Consider the following 14,196-nt stretch of genomic DNA (forward strand, 5'->3'; position numbering starts at 1 on the left):
GCTCTCTAGAGATAACTTCTTGCCTCTTAATCCAATTATAAAATGGATGAAAGACATGAACAGAGGGCAAATAGGCTTAGGAAAAGCTATTCAACATCTTTAGCCATCATGGAAATGCAAATTAAAAGCACAATGAAATATTAAACCCACCTATCAGAATGGCTGAAAAAACAGTGACAAAACCAAATGCAGGCAACACTGGATAAACTGAGTCACTCATACATTGCCAATGGGAATGCAAAATGGTACAGGCAGTCTGGAAAACAATTTGGCAGGTTTTTCAAAACGAAACATGCAATTACCATATGATACAGCAGTTGCACTCTGGGCAATTTACCCAGAGAAATGAAAATTTATGTTTACACAGAAACCTTTACATGAAGTTCATCACAGTTTTACTCACAATAGTTAAAAAGTGGAAATAGCCCAGATGTCTTTCAACGGGGGAATGGCTGAACAAACGGTGGTACATTCACACCATGGAATCCTATTCAGCAATAAAAAGGAACAGACTATAGACCCACTTTACAACTTGGATGGATCTCAGGAGAGTTACGCTGAGTGAAAGAAATCCGTTCCTAAAGGTAATATACTATATGATTCCATTTCTATGACATTTAGGAAATTATAATAGTGTTTGACAGAGTTTAGGGATGTGGGATCAGGAAGAAGGTGGGTGTGGCTATAAAGGCTAACATGAGGGAAACGTGTGGTGATGAAACAGTTTTTGATCTTGTTTGTGGTGATAGTCAGAACACCTACATAGCTGGTAAAAGTGCATGGAATTATATATATAAGTATTATACACAGGCGTTCTAACATACAAATGAGTGCATGTAAAATGGCGAAATTGTAGTAAGCTCTGTGGATTGTACCAATGTCTATTTCTTAGTTTTGATACTGTACTAAAGTAATACAAGGTGTTATCATTAGGAGAATGTGAGTGACGGGTATACATGACCTCTCTACACAGTTTTTTGCAACTTTTGGTAAATCAATAATTATTTCCAAATAAAGAAGTTAAAAAAACAACACAGGAGTTGTGTGGAAAATAGTGTTAGGTACACAACCTAAGAACCTAATAAAAATGTTAGCACAGTTTTAGATCTGTTAAATGATTAAGAAATCCATAACTATTACAGTAAATATGGTACTTTACTTGCTAAATATATTTGTTTATAGAAGTGAACATCAAAATGGTCACAACTTGTGAGTTCTGAAGTGGTGGAGAGAAGGTTATCAGGAAGCAAAGCTTGGATTTCAGGGTAGTCCAGGAATGGAGTCGTTACTGTATAATTTTCAAGCACTGTGTAGGTTGGATATAAATGCTAGAGACTGCCAGGGATGATGTGGGAGATGGGACCTTTTGGTCCTGGCCCCACTAACTCATGGTTGGGTCAGGGGAAGAGCAATCCAAGACACACAACATACAATGTGCAATGTTACTCTTTAATATAAAGATAAACAAGGATCATGCGTGGGAAAAATATAGAACAACTGGCAGGCCTACACGGTAAACTTTGGTTTCCTGATTAGCTGGACTGCAAGCTTAGTCATGGATATGGCTTCAGTTGAGAAGAGAGGTAACAAATATGAGGAGGATGAAAATGACATCTAAAGGCTCATTTGCAGAGTTTTGTTCTCAAGATCCCAGGTCAGTGGATGAGGGTCTCATCTCAAAATTCATCTGGAATCTTGCCCTCGGGCTAAAGAGAGTAAAGAGAAAGAATTGGGATGTCAGCAGAGCCAGCAGCCGTGAGTTTCAACCCCAGGGCACCTGACTTCTGTCCGCCTTCACCTTCCTGAAACCCTAGAGGTCTATTTCTTCTTATCTCTGAATTCTCAGAATTGACTTTTTGATGAGTAAAGAATTTTTTAGTTCTGGTATAGTCTAGTCATTGTACTGAAAGCACCTGTAGTGGGGGAGGATAGATGACCTCCCTTAGGACCAAACTGGAGACACTTGACCACACAACGTCACAGCTAAATCTATGCTACAAGAGCAAGCCTTCAAGTTTCCCAACATGTATGTACCAGAATGAGCAAACGCCACTGCATGTAATGCTGAAGATGTAGTGAAAAGATAAATGCCTATCAATAATAGCTTATGGCTTCCTGGAATTCAATTGTTTAATATATTGATCTTAGAAAGAATAATGTAGCTTCACATATACTGAGAGGAAACAATGCTGGTGCTAATGATAAACAAAAGAAGTTTCAAAACAGTATATAAGATGGGAAACCTGTATTTTATAATACATGGAAATGTATTAGTATGAAATTAGGGAATTTCTCACAACTAAATGTTTGTAAGAAAAAAACAGATTTAAAATAATTACCTTCAAGTTCCCATTAATCACTCCTCTACTCCTCCCAGCTCCCTCCTATGCCCACGCAAACCCAGCACTCACTTCTGAGACCACTAGAGGTTCACCTCAGGTCGGGTGGAGGATGCCTGCATGATGTCCTGCTGCTCCTGGGAGAGGGTGTGCATGGAGCTGGAGGTGGGTGTAGGCACTGGGATGGAGAACACACTCTGGGTCTCACTGGGGCTGGCGTCCCTCACAAACAGCTCGTCATTCATGATGCACAGACTGAAGGAAAAATGGGCCCTCAGACAACGCCTGGATGGACACCCACACCCCCAATATTGACTCTGCTCCCACTGGCACTCAGCAACCAGATTCCTCCCACGCCCCTCCTGTGTCTGTCTCCCAGGTTCCTTGACTGGTACCTCTGCCCCTCCCTACAGAGCCCACCTTTGGAGAGACTGTCTACCACCTTCACTCGATTCATAGGTTTATCCCCAACCCACGGGCAATTTCGCATTTACCCTTTACCACAGCCCAAGGGGTGGACGCTCTGATCCCCATTCTCGGAAGAAGACACTGAGTCACACAGAGGTCATGTGACTTGACCAAGGTCACACAGCGAGTGAGTGTTGGGTCAAGCAGAGAACCCATAGGCCGATTCCAGAGCCCATGCTCTTCTTAACTACTAGGCTAGACTGCTCCTGGGATCTCCCCGCTGGCTTTCCACAATACCGAGTAAACCTAAGGTCTGCGCCACCACATTCGCACGCCCCTGAGCCCAGGTGGGGATGGGCATTCCCGCCCACAACAGGGCTCTCACCTGGAGTAGCTGGCAGGGGTAGCAATGAAGGTCCGGGTGAAAGCACGCACACAGCCCTGAGAACTTCCTTCCACTTCAACAGCAAACAAACAACAGTACCCCTTAGAGCCGCATGTGCTGTACACGCTCACACGGCGGTCCCCAGTCAGGCTGTGACTGGACACTCATGCTGAGAGGGCAGTTGTTCACGGGGGCCAGGGTGTCGGGAATGGGGAGGGCAACTATAGGAGCAGTCTGCGCCCAGTGACAGGGCCCCTGACCACCACTACACAAGTTCACGGGATGCGTTTTTCACAGCCGCCGAAGAGGTGGATTCTACTACCCCATTTTGCAAATGAGGAAACTGAGAGGTTAAGTAACGGCCCAAGTTCTCAGAGTAAGTATCTGGGATGAGAGCCACCAAACTCCACAGCCTGTGTCCCCAACGCCCAGGGTGTGCAGGGCAGACAGGCATGGACACAGCTCAGACCTGGATTGTCTGTGGGAAGCCTGAGGGCTGGAGAACACAGTGAGGGAGGGGAGGGGAAGGGAGGAGGGGAGGGGAAGGGAGGAGGGGAGGGGAAGGGAGGAGGGGAGGGGAAGGGAGGAGGGGAGGGGAAGGGAGGAGGGGAGGGGAAGGGAGGAGGGGAGGGGAGGGGGGGAGGGGCGGGAAAGGAAGGGAAGGGGGAAGAAAGGGAAGGGAATGGAAGGGAAAAGAAGGGGAAAGAAAGAGAAGGGAAGGGAAGAGAAGGGGAAGGGAAGGGAAGGGAACGGAAGGGAAGGGAAGGGATCAGGGAAGCTGGGTGGTTCTGGGAGTGAGCCTGTCCAGGGGGAGGCAGCAGTGGGGCAACTGGTGTGGGGGTCTATACACACTCACCTTCCTTGAACACCCCACTGACAGAGAAGCAGTGCATCGTTTCCTGAAAGGGAAGAGCCCAGATGCCCAGTCACCACCTGCACCTCCTACCCACCTGCGGCTTCCTGGGCCCACCCGAGGGAGGAAGCAGGCGCTCACCGTCTGGAACCACATGTCCACCACGAAGGAGCTGAAGTCATGCTGAGTCTTGGGCAACACACAGAGGGTGTGCACAATGTCATGTTTTGTGTGCTTCAGCAGCTGGACCCGCAGGTCTGTGAGGGGAGGGGAAGCGAGCGAAGGTCAGGGGCTGCCACGCCCTGGGCCCTATGATTGACCCCTTCACTGCCCTTTCCCAACCAGTCTTCCCATCACACACTCACGGGGGTCCTTGAGCTTCTTCATATTCCTGCTGTCCTTGAAGTACTCGCACAAGCTGCTTCTAGGAGACAAAGAGCAACAGTGGGTGGTGGGTGTTTGCAGGAGCTGGCCTGTGTCTGCTGGGGAGCCACACGGCCCAGGAGCAGAGCCTGTGCTGTGATACTCACGGGGCTGGGTCCTCGGGGTGGAAGGGAATGGTCAGGGAGAAGCAGGCCTCCTCGTGATAAGCGCCCACGAGACCCTGTCGGTCTCCATAGTCATGGATCAAGTAGTACCTGAGGGGGAGCAATGAGGACAGTCTATCTCTGTGGTCTGGACCTCAAATGAGACTTGGAAACTCCCCTGAGCAGACCTGTGCTTAGGTGGCCTCACCTGTCCTCGCCCTCCCCCCCTTGCTCAGCTTCCCAGAGGTACTTACTGCTGCAGGAATTGCAGGACTAGGCTCTTCAGCTCATCAGATCCAAAGTAGCTGCCCTGGAATCAAAACAGTCCTCAGGACCAGGGCTGACACCCCCTTCTCATGCACCACTTACAACCCGGCTTGATCGTCCATCCTCACCTTGCAGGTTGGTAAGCGCTTGCAGGCTTCAATACCACACTTAGCCAGTGAGGATGTCTCCTGGCCACCCTGGGGAAGAGAAGAGGAAGTCAGCAGTGCAGACCAGGAGGTGGTACCGGATGATCAGGGAAAAGAATGGGCCCAAGAGAGGGTGAGGGTCAGAGGTCAGGGGTGAAAGGGCCCTGGAAATTCCATGGGCAGGACTACAGTTTGGATCATCACCGTGGGTTCCCCAAAGCCTGTGAAGAACGTGGTTGAAGAAGATCCAGAGCCTTTGTCAGGTTCCCACAGGGGCTGTACCATCCCCCTCCGCCCAGGACTTTTAAGGGTCAGTTTCAAAACTGTAACTGGAGCAAGACCCAACGGGGTTCAGAGTAGTTTGTGGGTGCTGTCAGTGCCAGTTAGAGGAGTCAGTGAACAAGGTATACACTTACCAAGGTTAGTAACTTGGGGAACAATTCCAGGATGGAGCTGCCAAAATCAAGACAAAACAGAAAAGTCAGTGAAACTATGGTGGTGACCCTCCTCCTCATGGGAGCAAGTACACCCACACCCCAGTGTCCCAGGCTTCCAGGGCCCTGAACACGTCCCCCATCGACTGACACAGAGGGAGAGCATGCCCTACCTCCCTCCCCGCCTCCCTCCCTCCCTTCCTCTCCTTCCCCTGGGTAGCTCCCCCACAGACTGCCCGGACTCTCTTCTCCAGTGCCACAAGGACCAGCATTTCAAACCCATGCTGCAGGGCTTCCTTCCCCTCCCCTCCTTCCTCCAGGGCCCCACTGAAGGCTGTGGAGAGAAGAGGGAATGGGGTGTGTGCCCGAGGCTCTGCTACCTCACTGGGGGGTCCAGCACTCTGCCAAGACCTGGACCAAGACCTGGACTCCCCCCATGGATGGCCCAGGATGCTGGGGCAGGGAGGTGAGTGAGGTGGGGCTCAGGAGGCAGGGAGGGAGATGAAGGGGGATGAAGACAGAAAGGGAGTGAAGGTACGAGGGGAGAGATGACAGAGACATTCGGGCCTAGAGGCAAGGGAGAGTGAGAAAACAAAGGGAAGGGAAAGAAGCTCTCCCGTGGTGGGGGTAAGGGAAGAAGAGAGAAGAAAGGGGAAACGGTGCCCCTTTTGCAGCTCTTCACCTGCCCCAGAATGGCTCAGACACAGCAGGTAAGAATGTAAAATATGCAGATATTGGGCTGGGGGCCCATTGGATGTTGGTTGAAACTTTGTCAACTTTGTGATGCAGAGAGGAGAGCATAGGGCCTGTAGTCCTCCCTGAGGTCCATGTCAGCTGCCCCTTGCAAACAGGCACTTTCGGGAGTAGCTCAGGCTCCCAGTGGGTAACAGAGGGTACATCTGACCTTATGTTGGTTGACTTATCAGGGAAGGTGGTGCATGGGGGGTTTCTGTCTGCACACATCCCTTCTGGCTCCAGCCGCTCACCCTTGTCCATCTCCCCTGCAGACTTCACCTGTGATTATGAGGAGGAACCACATGGGCCAGAGAAACAGAGCCAAGATGGCCGTGCACCCCTAGTCCCTTCCTTTTCCTACAAATCCATTTCCCTTCCTCTGTCACCATCACATGAGCCTTCCCACCTTCCCTTCAAAGATGGATCTGGGTACCACACCTCACCTCAGTGTTGGAGAGGTTCAAGTTCTTGGTGTTGGAAGCATTCGGCATAGTGTTGGACAGGCCATGCAGCTGGTAGGGTTTCTTATTGCTCAGGTCCAAGGGCAAAAGCTATGATGAGGAAAGAGTTAGAGTGAGGACCCCAGCAGGGGATACCTGAGACCAATCTGCCTCTTCTACCTAATCTCTCCCACCATCACCACCAGCCCCAACATTGGGTCTAAGGTCCTCACCTTGGGCATATTCCCTGGATGGATCTGCAGGGAGGCGGCCATGCCATTTCTAGGGTTTCGCGCCATTCCAGTATCACGGGTCATCAAGTCTCCAGGAAGCCAGGAGGAGGGAAACAGAGGCTGAGAGGCTCCTGGCTGGTACAGCTCCAGCACCAACCCCTCCCCGAGTTACCATTCCTGAGTATCCTTCCCAGCTAGACCCCTCTGCCCTCACCCGCTCTACAATTACTGCTGTAGCCATACCAGGGTCAGAGCAGAGCCTCTGGATGTCAAGAGATTGCTGGGAGGCATCATGTCGTTCCTTCACGGGCAGCTGCAGAGTTAGGGATGGGGTTCAGGGGCTCTGAGTCTGAGGTGGTGATCGGGGGCAATAGGTGGGTCTGGCTGTGAGTGCACAGGTTGTATTGAGTCTGCATTACCTTTATCTGCTCCACCTTTTCTGACCTCAGCTCCTTCCGCACAGAGTGGGGTGCATCACAGGGATCAACAAAGATAGATATCTGTTGAGAACACAAGAGGGGCTGGGTAAGCTCCAGGAAATCTGAGCCCTGGGATCAAGCAAGACCATGCCCCTGTCCTGCCCTCTTGCCCCCAGCTAGCCCTGCTCATGCCCTTGACACACACCCTTTCATTAGCCTCATTGTAAATCTTGCCGTTGACATTCTTCAGTGCGAAGGCAATGTTGGCATTCTCAACGAAGAACTGGGCCTGCATTTTCTCATAGTGAAACTGTAGGGAGAGTGACAAGAGAAGCATAATATGAGACCAGAGCCTTTTCTCACCTGGGCCTGCCATCTACCCCGTTTCCTCTCATGGGCCTCCATGTCCTCTCTTACTTCGACTGGGGTGAAGGGGACACTGCATTGCTTCTGAATCAAATTCAGCAGCCACTTCTCATCATATTGAATACCGAAGGGAATCTAGGAGCCAAAGAAATAATTGGGGAAAGAAAACTGATACAATGGAATCCAAGGTTAAGATAAGACCCAGCTGTGTCTTGCTTTAGGACCTTTTTTCAGGCTTCAGGTAATTTCTTAAGATAGGACAATATCTGTTATCGCTAACTTTTACACCAGACATGGACTTCCTAAATACCCTTTCTTTCCATTTAAATACTTTTCCTGAAATAATCGACTTCATATCTTTCACATGTACTTACTTTTATAAAGTTCTAAGAGATCCTACCTAAGGCAGACCTGGCCTGCCCCTCTGACAAGGACCCCAGAGACTCAACCTCCTCCCCCACTCAGCTTGAGCCAAACTGCGTCTTCTGGTGTGAAGTCGCTCCATCTCCTTGGCAGTAGTTTCCTCCTGCGCTTTTAGACAGCCTCTCCCATGCTCCCTGCAGTCAGTCTGCTCCCTTTATGTTGCTTCTCTGAACCTGCCCTCACATGATCTAGGAAGTTAACTCCTAGTAATAACAAGACAGATTACCAATTCCACTGCCACGAGAGAAAAGTTCCCAGCATCTCTACACGCGCCCGACATGACTCCCTCTGTCATCTTCTTCTACATGTTAGGTCCATTTAGCCAGCACACTCACTGTGGTCTTGAACCAGCTCCCCAAGGTCTCATCCTGCCTGTTTCTCTCCATTCGTCTCTCTGGAGGCTTTTGCTCTGTCTCCTTGTTAACATGGGTTTCGTCTTGTTTCTGAAAATTGCCTCTCCGATGACAGGATGGAATGGCATAGGGAGCACTGTGGGGAAGTGGAGAGAAGAAAGTGGTCCGTATAGTCTTGGGAAGTCTTCTCTACATTTTCCCCAATGATAGCAGAGCTACAATAAAGATTGCTCAACCATTAACCTGATCCCATCATTCCTCACTCTTCCAGGTTAGAGAGAAGAATGACATATTTAACTACAAGGTTTTGTTTTTCACTGGTTGATACTTGTCAGCCATGCTGCCTCGTCACTTACTATCTTACTCCAGTATCCTTGTGAACATCACTTGTTGCTTGATCTCCATCTTGTTGTTGCTGGGATGAAGGATGAATACCAGACCTGACTTGTTCAGACCAATTGTTATACCTTCTTTGGTAAATACGCCAGCGTCTTGCTCTTCTTTGTAAGGAGGTAACTTGCTTATTGTACCCTGAAATTGAGAATATCACATCAATGGTCTCAGTACCAGAAAAATTCCTGGGTAAATATCCGGCTAATGAAGAAATATCACCAACTTCATAATCTAAATAGGAAATTATCATAGTTAGGAAGAAAAAAAAAGGCTGAGAGACTTCATTGTGTTTCTGCTTCTCAGGAAATGAGAGGTGGGGTGCATTCACAGCCAAGAAGAAAACAAGCACAGAGGAAAGGGTCTGGACCCAGGGTTTAGTCTGTGATGTTAGTCCCTGCTCTGCTTGGTTCAGGTTATGTGACCTGGGACAAGTGGCTTTTCATCTCTAACTCTCTCTTCTCTGCTCGGCTCTAGGAGCACAATAAAACCTACCCTGAAATCTACCCTGGTGTGATGGTTCAAGGGTCAAAGGTGACCTCCCTGCCTGACGGAAGAATTAGAGATATGAAAGATAAGTCTGATGAAAAGATCCAGAATGGAGCCTGGAGAGACATAACATGGAGAATACCAAAAGCGAGGGGCAGGTAATTAAAGGTGATGCAGTGAACATAGCTAACACATGGTTAATGTGAGTCCCGGAAAGAAGGGGAGGGAGCAGGAGAGAAGTGGTATTTGAAGAGATCTTGGTTGAGAAGTTTCCAAAAGTAACAAGATATCAACTCAGTGTAACAGTATTATTGTAACAGGAGAAAAAGTATGCTTTAAAGAAAAACATTCTTAAAGAAAAGGCATTCATTTCATCATCCTGTAACAAAAACTCGGAAAATTTGTGACCAGAAGACTCAAACTAAAAGAAATATTATAGGCTCTTTCTTGGGCAGAAGAAATATCATCCCACGTGGAGGCACATAGATACAGGAAAGAAAGACTAATGAAATTTGTGAATATGTAGGCAAATTTAAATAAGTGTTGATTATATAACACAATGATAATAATTTCTTCTGGGGATTTAAATATATAGAGAATGAAAATGCATGACAATAAACTTGGAGGGAGTATATGGAATCAAAGTATCTCAAGGTCCCATGATTGTCTGAGGAGTTCTAAAGAGCTAATTAACTAATATGAGACAGTGACAAGGCAAAAATGTACATTGTAATATTAAGGGTAAGCACTACCAGAATGGCAAAAGAATGTTTAACTAGATAGCCACATGAAGTGACAATTTAAGAGTTACAAAATATTAACCCTTTCAAAGGAAAGGAAAGGAAAAGGAACTTAGAAGAGGCAAAAATAAATATACAGTAACATGATATACATAAAGCGAATTACATCTATTTTTACATAAAAAGATTCAGGCTAAATATTCCAAATAGAAAGACAGCTATTATCAGACTGGACAAGAAACCTTCCATCAAATGCTCCTGAAAAGAGACACATGCAAATTTTAATCATCTAGAAAATTTGAAAATAAAAAAAATGGCAAAATGTATACCTTTTCCACAGTAACCTACAGAAAGCTGGTATAACCCTATTAGTAAAAGAAAAGGTACACTTTAAAGAAAAAAGCATCACTAGAGAAAGAAGGAGATTTCTTTGTGATAACAGGTTCGATGCAATAAGGAGATATTAATATAAAATTCTAAACTTGTATACATGTCCTAAAATAGAGCCAAAATATGCAAAGCAAAATCTAACAGAAATAGAGCATGGACAAATTCACAGTCACAGTGGGAAATTTTAACACAGCTCACTGGGTGATGCACAAAATGGCAGACAAAAACTCAGCTAGACGGAGAAGGATTCAAAATGTTACTTAAGTTAACAAATGTATTTAATTGACATAGAACAATGCACATAACAACTACTCATCGAACATTCCAGAATAGATCATATGCTGGGCAACAAAGCAAGCCTCAGTAAGCTTCTATGGACTAATACAATTTACCCTGACTAGTTAATGTAATATTCAGTGGTAATGGTGGGTTTTCTGCCCCTCCCCCACCTCGTATAAATCCAAGGAGTATTAGTTTACACAATCCCACGCCCCACCTAGGTGACCCTCCCTACTCTCCAAACCCTAGACCTGAGAAGATCACATGACTTGTGCCTTTTCCTTAGCCAGGGGAAATAATTCACCTCAGCCATGGCCATTTCCATAAGAGGGGAGGTTTTCCACATGGAATCAGGATGGGTGTGTCAGAGCCCACTTGGCCCATTTCCTCAAGAGAGTGGGAAATAGTGAGCCTGAGCCCTCTGCATGCCTCCTCTAAAGGAGGGTCAGCTTGTTGGGGGTCCTGTGGGTTGGGGTTAGGGAGGGAACCCAGAACCCCTCCTGCCCTGTGGGGATCTGAGGACAAGGTCTCATGCTGACCAACTCACCCATGGGGTGGCCTGAAGGCAGTGGTCTATCACCGCCCTCCTCACAGGCTGCTGGTGAAGAGAATCTGTGGGTCTGGAGCTGGAGGTTTGGAGAATATCACGAAGGGCTGCCGAAGAAGGAGAGTGCAAGCCCCAAACCACTTTGTCAGAGCCACACAAACAAGATGGAGTCCTAACAGGAAGTCCCTTCCCCAAGGGCATAGAGTAGGAGAGCCCTGGGGGCCAGAGGAGACTTAACTTCCTGTAATTACTGCCCCCTGAGTTTGCTACCAGCCTAACACCCAGGGAACTCTTTCCAACTGTACCACCCTTGCAGAGGAGGCCATCTGGAATCAGGAGGCTTAGGGGACCTTGGTACTTCTGGTTACAAACACAGGGAGCTCTGTATGCCAGACTCTGGATCAGCTACACTACATTGTGTTCCTTCATTCGGCAAACCCAGAGAACTCTGTGTGCCAGCTGTAGGCCAGGCTCTGTACTTGCTACATTGCCTCTATTCTTTCATGAATTCCTCACAAGGGGACTCTGATATCAGAATCACCAACTTTCCAAGGTTGCTGAGGCTTACTGAGGTGCTGGAGCTTGTCTAGGGTCATTCAGATGCTACCTGGGGAAACAGAGACTGGAATTGAGCTCCACGGAATGGAAGATGACTTCTCCAAGCACAGATTTACTAAATTCTTGCTGTAATGTGGGAGATTGTCTTAAGTTAGTGCAAAGTAACAGAATTTTCTGAAAATAGTCAAATGGCCGGAATTAACCTCAGCCCACCTCAGAGAGATAATACCAAAAAACAAAAAAGATCCAAAAACCAAACAACAAAGAACAGACCTGAAAACTATAAACAAAATAGCAATCAGAGTTTTGTGGGTCACTGTAATGACAGTAAAAGAAAACAAATCATGTATTTTCCTTTAAAAAAAAAATGTCCTCAATGTAGATAGATGCCCTTAGTGGTCAGAGCCGGAATTGTAGCTCTGAAAGTTCCAGACCAGAGAGGTTTCAAGGCAGAGGGAAGGAGAGAGGAGATTGGGCTCCAGTACATCAGTTAGACATTTCTGGAATTTTCCACTACTTTCTGGAATTTTCCACCCCGTGTCCACAATCCCTTCCTGGATCTCTATGCCCTGAGAAAAGTCCAGCCACTGAGAGAGGTGAAGAAAAATCTGCACATAAGTGTGTGAACATTTGGGGGTAAAAGAAGTGTAAGACCAAAATACACACACCACACAGATAAACTGTCAAGTCAAAAATTGAAATTTTTTATTTTTTATGAAACAGTGTCATGTGAACTCTTTGATAACATGGTAAATATATGTGAACTTTTTTTTGTTAGTTGCTTATTAGATATTTTCGAGTGTTCTTCTCAACAAATTAGCCTAATCACAAAATATTAAACATTAAAAATGTATACTTAGAAAATAAAATCATTCTGCACCTTCCATCTACATGATCCCCTCACCCTGACTCACAAATACCCAAAATATCCAATGTAAGAGGATTTGTGCACATTTTCCAGATGTGTTTCTCTTTAGGTGATGTGAATACCTAACTTAAAGCATTTGTGTAGTTATGTAGTTCTATACATATTCTTTTTAAATTTTGCAATTACATAAGTAATTTTATGCAAATTCATTTTTTTCACTTATTATGACATCTTCAGATTTTCATTTCTTCAGTTAATGGTTTGTCATCTTTCCAGAGGTTATTGGAGAAGCATTTTGCTTCTTAGGCGAATTATTTGCAATTATCTTTTGTCCCTTTCTCTACTGATTAACAGAAATCCTTTTGGTTCTTGCACATGAGTACAAAATCTGTAATAATGTTTGAAATGTTGTCTCCCAACTTTCCAGTCTTTTAGTTTTTTTCTTTTGACAGTACAGAAATTGCTTTAATTTTCATGGATTTTTTAACTTTAAAATAATGCAGCTATGACAGAAAGGAAAATGAGTAATACATAGGGTAGTATCAAATACTAGTCCACTGGGAATTCTAGTCCACTGGGAATTCTAGATTCAAAGCCTTGAGGGATTCAGGGCACAATGGAAAAGGGCTTTAGACCAAAATCTACATTGATGAAGAATGGTGAAAATATTTGAACATGTGTTTGCTTATAGGAGATACCATGTAAAGTGCTTCTGGCCTAAAATAATTCTGTAAGTCATCATTTTGTGGCAAATGAAGCATTAAGGGTAGCCCACGTACATTAAAACTAGTGGCAAAAACATTTCTTCTGCCTCTCCCTCCCATGGAGGGGATCCCATGGAGGGGATCATTTTCTCCCCTCCATGGAGGTTAATTTTCCTCTGCTTCTACCTGGGCCCCACGTGCCCAGCACACCCGCCCCCAGACAGTTCAATCCCTGTGGCACTCCAGGCTTAAGGGAGTGGATTTTATCTCCATCATGAACTTCCAAGACCAAGACATGGGTGAGAGGGTTGTTTGAGTACCCTATCTGCGTGGCATTGACACCAGGGGAATTCAAAACTGCATATGTGACCCAAAAAACCTTTTAACTGTTACAAGCTTATTTGAGAAATTGAAGGGAAGTTAGAAAAAGAAAACCTTGTCAATCCCAAACAAAAATGTCACATAGAAAGGAATGCAAATTATAGGAAAAATATTTTATATGCAAATGTTTAATATTCTCGTACATAAATAAATCTGATTAGTAAGAGTGTCTTTCAAAGTCTATTGAAAAAATTTTAAATAAGAACTATACATCACAAACATATAAAGATTAAACAAGTACAAAAACAATTATAAATGTATGTAAGTGTGTACATATATTTACATATGCACATATACATAAACATACATAACATGAGGAAAAGAGTATACATACTGTGAGCGAAATTTGGAAGAATATATATGTCACGTAAACCTGTTTATATAGTACCGTACACAGAGAAATATATCTGGGGAATATAAACTAAACTATCAAGGATGTACATCTTGCTATGTAACAAGATGAAAAAAATATAGAAAAATATTTTCTCTAATACACATTCTTGCACTTCATTAGTTTATAAA

The 14,196-nt window shown here is 45.5% G+C and overlaps 1 protein-coding gene across 1 annotated transcript; it reads right to left on the reverse strand.

Annotated features, from left to right (window-relative positions):
* Positions 1-1,706: 1,706 nt before the first annotated feature.
* On the reverse strand, positions 1,707-8,783 carry LOC133081861 (nuclear RNA export factor 3-like). The gene is given in 20 exon segments (XM_061178189.1): positions 1,707-1,894; positions 1,897-1,913; positions 2,412-2,594; positions 3,133-3,205; positions 3,989-4,031; positions 4,127-4,242; positions 4,351-4,409; positions 4,516-4,623; positions 4,767-4,822; positions 4,908-4,976; positions 5,342-5,378; positions 6,264-6,373; positions 6,538-6,645; positions 6,768-6,856; positions 7,011-7,080; positions 7,187-7,267; positions 7,392-7,496; positions 7,604-7,687; positions 8,311-8,464; positions 8,685-8,783. Coding segments are annotated over 19 exon segments (1,647 nt in total). The 5' UTR covers positions 8,362-8,464; positions 8,685-8,783.
* Between the last annotated feature and the right edge of the window lie 5,413 nt (positions 8,784-14,196).

Source organism: Eubalaena glacialis, chromosome X (genome assembly GCF_028564815.1).
Source record: "Eubalaena glacialis isolate mEubGla1 chromosome X, mEubGla1.1.hap2.+ XY, whole genome shotgun sequence".
NCBI classification, from domain to species: Eukaryota; Metazoa; Chordata; class Mammalia; order Artiodactyla; family Balaenidae; genus Eubalaena; species Eubalaena glacialis.